This window comes from Pyrus communis, chromosome 3, assembly GCF_963583255.1.
Source record: "Pyrus communis chromosome 3, drPyrComm1.1, whole genome shotgun sequence".
Taxonomy (NCBI): Eukaryota; Viridiplantae; Streptophyta; class Magnoliopsida; order Rosales; family Rosaceae; genus Pyrus; species Pyrus communis.
The window spans coordinates 29,192,359-29,202,055 of record NC_084805.1 but is presented as its reverse complement, the minus strand read 5'-3'; the positions used below and the strand labels follow the sequence as shown (position 1 = coordinate 29,202,055).

The 9,697-nt window shown below is 33.7% G+C and overlaps 1 protein-coding gene across 2 annotated transcripts; it reads right to left on the bottom strand.

The window, feature by feature from the left end:
- Positions 1-934: 934 nt before the first annotated feature.
- Positions 935-4,224, bottom strand: LOC137729668 (uncharacterized). Of its 2 annotated transcripts, none has more exons than XM_068468671.1 (6): positions 3,978-4,224; positions 3,712-3,856; positions 3,350-3,532; positions 2,889-3,000; positions 1,488-1,692; positions 935-1,402 (listed from the first exon to the last, which is right to left on the bottom strand). In XM_068468671.1, the coding sequence occupies exons 2-6, from the start codon at positions 3,730-3,732 to the stop codon at positions 1,312-1,314; spliced, it is 612 nt and encodes a 203-aa protein (XP_068324772.1). In that variant the 5' UTR covers positions 3,733-3,856; positions 3,978-4,224; the 3' UTR covers positions 935-1,311. The 2 variants fall into 2 exon arrangements, with proteins under 2 accessions (XP_068324772.1, XP_068324773.1); XM_068468672.1 differs by having other exon boundaries at positions 2,889-2,994.
- Between the last annotated feature and the right edge of the window lie 5,473 nt (positions 4,225-9,697).

The following is a 9,697-nucleotide window of genomic DNA, read 5'->3' as shown; positions in this document are numbered from 1 at the left end:
CTTGAGATACCGTCATAATCAGTGGTGGATGTACATTGGGACCAAGGTGGTCCCAAGACCACTCAGAGTCCTAGAAATATTCATGTGAAGGTCTTCCGAGAATCCTTCGAATGTTTGGTACGGTTTCTTGTGTGCCCACAAGGGTTTGATTTCATGCAAGTTAGGCATATCTTGACAGCACTTGCGTCGAGCACTCGACAAATTCTCTTGATAGCACTGATGACTCATGAGGTTGCTTTGGCATATGTACACATATTTGTTGACATGTGTGCAATATGGTTCGGTTGGCAACAAGAAGTCAACCAAGTGTTCGATAAAATGCCTTAGTGAATACACTAAAATTTTCTTACGCACTCTATTTCTATTAGAAGACTTAGACCTTTAATACTAAGACCCTCCAATATTCGAATCTTAAATGCGTCACTAGCTACAATGGTACAATTATGACTACTTGGGAGATATTCTTTCCTAATCTTATATGCGTCACTAGCCACAATGGTACAAATACGACTACTTGGGAGATATTCTTCCTTCCCATCGTTCTCATGACGTGACTTGTAAATGTTATAAAACCAACCACTCTCCTTTTGGAGTTTATCTTTGTTTTTTGCTTATGTTTGAACAGGGGATGTCATGTTGTGTGGTTTTGAATGTAATTCCACCATTGCACTCCTAGGACTCCAAAAATATATATTCCTTAAAAGTAAAAGCTCCAACTGCGCATGCGTGAAGACCAAATTGCCATTATTAATATTATTGTTTGCTTTGCAATCTCGTCGTTGTTTCCGTCCATTTGTCCACTCACTTGGAAGCCACACACAACAAATATGGCCGGCCGAAGTTGGGTTGCCGAAAGAGAAAAGCAAACAGGGACGTGTGGAAATTATTTTCCCGAGTAAAATACAAGGCAAAAAGGATGAGAAGGCGAACCGAAAAAAGAAGTGACTTTCTGATCCTCCCATTAATCTGTGTAGAGAAAAGAAATACTTTACAAACAAAGAACACATCATGTGTTTTGATCTCACCCATCTACATAAAAAATAAAAAATAAAAAAAAATAAAAAGTTAAGATTCCTTCTCCTTGTCACAATGCAGTATGTCTTTGTCTTCACTTCTAAGACTTTGTAAAGTGCCTCAAAAAGGAGTTTTGGATTTCTGTACCAAGACATGCTGATGGAATGTTGTTAGCATTTCTCAATCCAAAAAACCATATCTCTCGTCGAAAGAAGCCGCTTTTTTGGACTAGCTAGCTACCTTTCCGTCATGGATCGTTTCGTGTCTTTAATTCAACTAGAAAGTGTACAACTTGTATCATTGCTGCCAATTCAGACTGTTCTCGTCTGCATTGTACTTGGCAATCGAAAGCGTGAAGTATATGAGTAAGATTGTTCCAACGCTTGACCTGCCATCGAAAAAGAACACTTGTGATCACCGAGTCGAATTAATGGAGTTTAGGGTTTAGGGTTTAAAGAGATCAGTAGACTTACATGGTGGCAAAGAAGAGGAGAACCCTCTTGGGATCAATGCCCCACGAGGAAGAGCGCCGGAAACTATTTCTCCGGACAACGCACCTCCCTTCGGTGGTGGTGCCAATGTTGGCCGCGGTGACGGTGATCTGATGATGAACGTGTGGGTTGCTCGACTGATCTATGGTCCCAACAGCTAGTGGGGACTTTTCAGGCGTGCTAGACCCTACAATAGTAGCTGCAACTCAATAATTTCATACCAAAATGTGCACAGAACATGTTGCTTAACTAGAATTTCAACGTCAGATTTCCCAAAAAGCTGGCGCATATAACTGCCTATGCCTCCAAACAGGGAATCAAAACAAAGGGGGGAAGGTATTGAGTAAATCCTTTTACCAAAAGCAATTATAGTGTTTCCAGTAAGAAGCAAACGGATATGTGTTCCTACAGGAAGCACTTCAAGTGCGTTTCTAAGATTCAATTGCATTTTTATTAAAGATTAGTTCTAAAAATATTTTCATCAAAAATATTTTTAATAATTTTAAAGCACTTCTAAACAATCCATAAAAATGCAATCAAACTGTGAAGAATTCATCAACTGTACCATCTGGTTGACCTAGCCAAAATCTGGTTGCATTTCACTGTCACAACCGACCCCAAGGGCCCCACTTAAAATTGATTAGAGTTGGTTCTGGTTTGAATTATGGATGTGGGTTCATGCTTATCACTAACTAATCGCCAACTTACAAGTTTCAAATACCCATAAGTTTATCTAAGGTGGGACACTAACAAATGATGAATGATAATGCAAGAGGTTTGTAACCCAATCGTCTCGAGTTTGATTGCCCACTTTCCAGTATCTTAGGCGTTTAAAATGAGACTCACATAAACTTGCATCAGACTGTGAGCCGTAAAGAGACATTTCAAATAAACAGTACGTTGTGGAGTGCTTCTTACAGTTTTCTAATTACGATAAAGAAACAATTATAATATGGGAATGACAAGGGGTAGTGTGTGGGAGTCAGCCAAATCAATGTGAGGCTGGTAAAGGTTGGTGATAACAATTATATATTACCACAAATATGGCGCACACTAAAGTATGTCTAATTTTTTATTAGAAAAATTAACGAACAGTTAAAAAAAAAAAAACTTCATTTTTAATGAAAAGTCATTCTAAAGGTATAATGAATAGTATCAGAGAAATGTATAAATGTGATTTTTCGTTAAAAGTGAATACTACCGAAAGTGTTTTGTTAAACCTTCATTTTTTTTAATTTTGTTCTTACTGTTTGCAACCCCAGAAGGCATTTCAGCATCAATTTATATCACTCTCACCAGACAGAAAGTTAATCATCTTTTTATCAAATTTCAAACATAATTAATTTAAAGTAAAACATCGCTTTTATAAGAAAAAATTATTACCGACGGGTGAGGATGTTGTAGATGAAACTTCTTTGTCGTTTGAATTTCCTTTGCAGATTATCTTCTTCTCCCCACCTCTCTGAGACCATTTCCGGGAAAGATTTCTCTGCATCTTTATCATTAAAGATAAATAATTCGTCAACAATTTTAATTTTAAAATGGAAAAAGAAAGCAAAGAAGGGTAGAAAACAGAGTTTAAAAAACAAATATGAACAACTTGCAATTGCAATTGCAATTTTACTTTTGATGTCTCAAACAATGATGCTTGTTGTTGCTTGAGAAACAAATACGACTGCAGTCTCAAGAATGTCATGATTTTTCTTCTTTTTTAACCGAGCGATATTCTAAACTACTCTAATTTACAAGGATGAGAATTCAAATCCAAGGAGAAAAAAAAAAAACTGGAAAATGCACACACTCTTATGAAAAAAATAAATAAATGGGAGGAAGAAGAACGTTACCGAGACTCTAGAATTTGCAGTGACATCTTTATCCGTGCCGCCATGGGAGAAGCTTTCCATGTCGATGACGAAGCTGTCAGATTTATCAGCGGTGTAATGAAACCCATTTATATGATCCGAAACCGATATTTTCTGGGTTCCCATTCTCTCTTCTAATCCATAAACCTCCCCAGAATCAGAATCCTAAACCAAAATCCAAAAACCCGAATTCAGAAACAGCGTCCCTGTAATTACTAATTAAAAACTTTTCTGAAAATTTGGAACTCCAACGGAACAGTTACAATACGAAAATGGAGCAATTTTCGAGAACCCAATTAAAAAATAAATAAAACCCAGAAAATGTATAATTTAGTTTTGCTTACCAACTTTGGATTTTCCGCCATTTTTCTGTCGCTCTGTAGAAAAATGAAAGCTCGGAGGAACAGATAAATGGAGGAGGAGAAGAGAAGGGGCCGTATCAGGAGCGTCAGAAATTGCGTACCGAACGGGACAATCAACAGACACCACCTGATTGCGAAATAAGAAAATTTGAAAAATAAGATCGAAAGAAAACTATCCAAATAAGTCAAACTGGAATAAACAAATAGCAGATGAAACAAAGCCCGTGAATTATACGAAAGAAACTCACTTTGTACGCGAAGGCTGCGACTGATTATTTTGTTCACTTTTTCTTCTTCTTCCAACTGCTCAAGTCGTTGAAAAAAGTTTAGAAACCCCAGCGCACGTAATAACCCACAAGAGAAGATTAAGTCTTTTATCTTGTTTCTTCAACAAAACCCTGTTGCAGAAGAGAAAATGGAGACTTGGAGAGAGAGAGAGAGAGAGAGAGAGAAGTTGGTAGTTTTGGCTGCGGAGGAAGGGACAGAAATTAAGAAAGGGAGTGAGGATGCGAGAATGTGATCATGTGGGGAGTGTTTTTTATACCACGAGTTGGTGTTTAATTATAATCGTGACGCTTTTATTCCTTAATCACTTGCGTTATAATTTTTTTTATAGTACCTCCAGATTCATCTTACGATAAATTAAACTGCCAACTTAAATAATTCTCCGAATCTTTTTTATATGTAAAATCTAATCTCCTCATCGAATATCTAAACCAACCATATCCAATTGTATAAAATCTTATTAACTTTGCATATCTAATTTCATCCCAGCTTTTATCAATTATAATTCAAACCAGTTAGTTACAAAGTATCAAAAATTAAGATTATGTGGTTTTGAAAATTGGAATTCCTTTCTTCTTAAAGGCATGAGAGAAGGGGAGTGAACGATCGAGAGAGAGGGAGAGAGGAAAGGGATGTAGAGGAGAGAAACAGTAGGGGAAGAAGATGGACGTTCACGCGACAAATTTTTTCAATTTAATCATTTCGTAGGATTATTTGTGTCTCGGTGTAACATAAAATTATTTAAGTTGATAACTTAATCTGCAATAAAATTAATAAAAAAAATTCTTATTACTTCATTTGACATAAAACTTTAAAGTGCTTTTGTGACATATTAACGTTTTCTAGAGAAACACACATACTCTTTGATCAATTGTAGGATGGAGAGATCACAAGAGTCCCATGGTAATGACCCTACACCCACCCAATTAGTAGAACATTCTGTCATGTTATTTTCTGTTTTTGTTTTTAGAGATCCTGTCATATTCCACGCAAATTCGGTTCTGGATTAATTAATCAAACAAGAAAAGTGGTTTTTTAATCTCTAATTATAATATAGATGGCAACATTTATTTAACTTGTAAAGCTAATTAATCTTACTAGAAGGGGAAACAACAAAATATGGAATTCGAATTTCCATTGATTGTTGTTAAGGTTCACTTAGGATCCATATAAACCCAATCACCTGGATAATCCCACATTAAGAATCTACAGATTGGAGAATTTCAAAAGCCATGACCAAAAATAAAATGACAAGTGATTTTCAATTTTCGTTTTCTTTATTTATATCCTTTGTCCTAACATTTTCTTTAGAAAGTTTACCTTGTATAAATAAATCTAAATTTAGTGTAAATCATGGATAATTTGTGACTTGTTTGGAAAGCGTTTTTAAATGATTGAAAGCAAAAAATAAGGTTAACTTGGTCAATCTAATAGCCATCATACTGACAGATATGTGAGTGTGACAAGCACATGAAGTAGCAAAGAAACATAGCCAATGCCCAAAAATAAAAAATAAAAACTTTAAACTTGACAACTAGACGTTCAGTCACTTCATAACTAGCCACATTAGAGAATTTGCCTCCAAAACCACCAACAAAATTACATACACTCAACAAATACAATTTTATCTTCGGAATGAAAAAAATAAATACAATTTTATCTTCCCAAGCCATAAATTGATTAACTTATCAATTTATTTCAAAATTTTGGAGATATCTTATCATTTATAGACAAAAAGGTTGGATAACAATTTCTGAAAAAATGAGCTGAACTGAATTTAGTATGTGTGTAGTATACATACGATTGTAGATAAGGTAAGATTTACCATTCTTTGCCAATCTCCACCAGAAAAACAAAGGAAATACGAAAGCAAAAAGAGGCAGTCAATTTACATGTGAAAGATCGTTCAATCTAATTCCTGACCAACCGGTCTAACTCGTATATATAATGACTACACACACTTATCAAAATGTTTTTAATCTGAGACCATCAGTATTATTGAGAATTTAAATATTGAGAACATTTGGGTATCAGAATGTGTAAAAGTTAGGAGCATCTGCATAAAAAGCCTCATGTTTTTGTTTCTGGCCAAATAAATAATTAAATAAAACCCCTCATGCTTTTTAGAACTGAAGTTAAGGTTTAGATTAACTAAAACAAAAAGTAAAAAGAAGATTAGAAAAGGGAATGACGATAGATTAGAACCTTAATTAACAAGTGAGATAAACATGAAAGGAACATGATGAGGCAAGCAAGGTCATATCAGGGTATACGCCTTCTTCTTCCTTGTTCGTTTCCTCCCTATCTTCCTCACTTTACTATGTTTGCGATGGAACATAAATCATGCCCACCTTTGTCATTATTTATTTCTTTAACAACTAATTTTGGTAGCCCTCTAGTAATGCGTTATATTAGTATTTCCCTCTATTTATAAATAATTTTTTTTAAAATTTAACTCTTATAGATAACGAATTTGATATTAAATTATGATTGACTGATTGCGGCTTAACTCAAATCCTCCTCAACATAGTTTGTAAAAGAAAAAAGGAATTGTTATTGATGCATCAAAATTCTCATTTTGAAGTATAAACTTTATATATTTAGAAGAAAAAAAAATATACCAGTAAAGAGTGGACAATAAACTTTTCAAAGTGCCAATAACAACTACTAATTTATGTTAATTTTTCTTCTTTTTCTACCTTCGAAATATATTAGTTCTGAATTATTTTTATGGTGAGAAGTCAGAACACATGACCTCCAAATCGTCGTCCTTTTTATTCCTTTGGGTCTCTGCAATAGGCAATAGCTTTATATAGTATGTGAAGCAAATGCTTTCCTTGTTTTCGGTAATGGGTGAATTAGAAGGAAAAGTCATCACCAGTTTTTTTTTATTTTGTTTTGTGCAGAACAGGTAATAGTCACTTTTGCGGACGCAACATGCTTAATCTAATATTAGTCTCCTTCTTTTGGATCTATAGCTCAAGGAAATTACCGTCACGTATCATTTGATCTAATTTAACGGACGATGTCATTTAATTTTTGTTATTTTATTATTTTCACCTCTAGGTAGATAAATCACAATTTTATTAAACCATAAAATACAAGAGAAGATTCTATTATTATTCTAGATGAATTATCCAGCTAAATTTGAAGCTCTCATTGCTTTCCAAAAAATTTGTTCTGAAGCCTTAAATTTAATTGACTTCTACACCAACTTGTAGCAGTTGAGATGGACAACATGCGATTTCAGTTAATGTTGATTGTAGCTTTAAATAAAAACAAAATTGGGCAAACTTCAAACTTATGAGAAGAACTTTTTTGTAACGGGGATGCTATTGTAGTATTGTGAGATTGTCTTGGTGTATTTTCAAAGTTGTATTCTCATCAATATGGATAAGTGTATCTCCAGATTTTATATACAGACCAAAATTCTGTACACATCTTCATTTTTTTTAGTTGCACAGTTACTTTTGAGTTTTGAGGAAATCAAAATATTAAGCAACTTTCATATTTTGTCAGTTAAGATTATAAGAACTTTCTTACAACAGAAATGCCACTTTTAATAGTAGGATGATTTGTATATCTTCACAAAATTATATTCAAGCAAATGTAAGTATGTTAATCTCGAATTTATAGACCAAATTATGTGCGTAACGCATGAATCTTCAATTTTGAGGTGCAAAAGTGACTTTTTATGTTTTGAGTAAGCAAGATATTAGGCAATTACAGCTAAGATTAAATTTCCTTTGGTTCTTTGGTTCTTTGTGACAACTTGTAACACTTGAGAAGGACTGCCTTAAATTATTCAGTTCCAGACACTGCAGGCAATGTCGGAAAAAACAAACATAGGATGGATCCACTTTTGTCTATATTGACGTTTGGGCAGTCGAATCTCTTGAAAAACAGACTAAATGGAAGTCACTTTCAAGATCTTAAAATATAAAAAAAGGTGATCGCGTGAAGGGGAAAATCACTGATTTTTATTGTTCATACATTTATCCCATTTATTTTGTCCATCCTATATGTATCTTTAGTTTTGGTCTCCTCCCTCTTGGACATTACCACCATTGATGGTTGTGATTTGCACCAGAATATTTAGTTTGGATCGACTCCATTAATGAAGAATGGAAGGAACTCAAAGGAGAGATCCACAACAGGATGAGGTGCAAATTGACGTTTATGGCCACAAGTGCAGGATCATTAGGGTTTAGGGCTTGCATATCCTTATCTCATCTAAGCCATGCAAATACTGTTCAAAATTTACAGGAAGGGATTAAAAATCTACATTTATTATTCAAACAATAAAAAATTTACAAACCCTACTGTTATAAATAGGCAAAAAGAGAGAGAACCTTTGCTAGAAATCGAAGTTAAACGGGAGCAATGTATCACACTATTTATTTTCTTAAACTTATCAGACAATAATGTAGAAGAAGAGATGGGAGAGAGATTTGTATTATCGTTTTCTGTTGATGATCTTTTATGTTGTTTGTAAAGAAAAAGTGAAGTTGTTTCGGTGTGTTTTTTTCGGGGTCATAATATGACTCATATATATATATATATATATATATATATATATATATATCTCAGGTCCTTTATGCAAAGGAATTCACTCTACATCGAATTTCAACGATCTAAACTGTCTATTTTGTAAATCTCGATTCATAGATCATCCTTACAAAAATTCAATTCAATCCGAAACCATTTGCCTATTTAATTATCAAAATCAAATTTCATTGTTTCTTATATAACAAAGTATTTGTTCATTTCTTTGAACCCAATTAGTTGTCTTAAATATTTCCAATTTGGCTAATATTTTGCAAGGATGATTTATGAGGTATAACTTAAAAAATAAACAATTCAGATCTTTAAAATTCGATGTGGTATAGATTGTATAACTAATTCTCATTTTTATAAAGAAACGGAGATCCATTCTCTTAAAGGCTTACAATGTACACAATCATAAAGCAAAAGATGTTGTAACAAATAGTGAGAACTATTTACCCTACACAAAAGTCTTCGATGAATAGTAAAGGCTTATCCAACCCACAAGGGACATCCATACTTACAACACCCACACGTATTGAACTGCATTATTAATGAAAATGAGACAATATATGGTTTCTGCGGGAGCATGTAAGTACTGTATAAAATTGTCATATTTGGGAGTCAAAACGAGGAAAACAATGAATATATAAAAGGTCTTATAAGATTGTCATGTTTGTTTTGCTATAATAACAAACAAAAAAAAATATAATGAAAAACTTCCGGTACTGTTTACTTTAACAAAAAATCATATTTTTATATTAAAAAGTTAATACTGGTACTATTCATTTTACCCTTATTTGGTCCTTATCGTTGAAACTCAAAGTTTTCAAACCCTTTTCATTAGTTTTCCTTAACAAAAAATCTTTGTTTTCTAAGTGCTCCATATCTATATAGGCATATATTTAGTCTGAAATTCAAATGAAGTAAAATTCGTAGAGCTGTAAGTTGTTGCTTCCCCACTGATTGTGTAGTCTTCTGCGTTGTGCTTGCTTCTTCATTTTCCCCGCTGATTATGTAGGCTGCTGCTTTGTGTTTGCCTCTTCATTTATATATGAAAACTGTCTAGTCATTTATCCAAAATCAAGAAAGGAGAATGTTTATCTCTGTATTTATCTTACTAATTAATTTGGTTTCT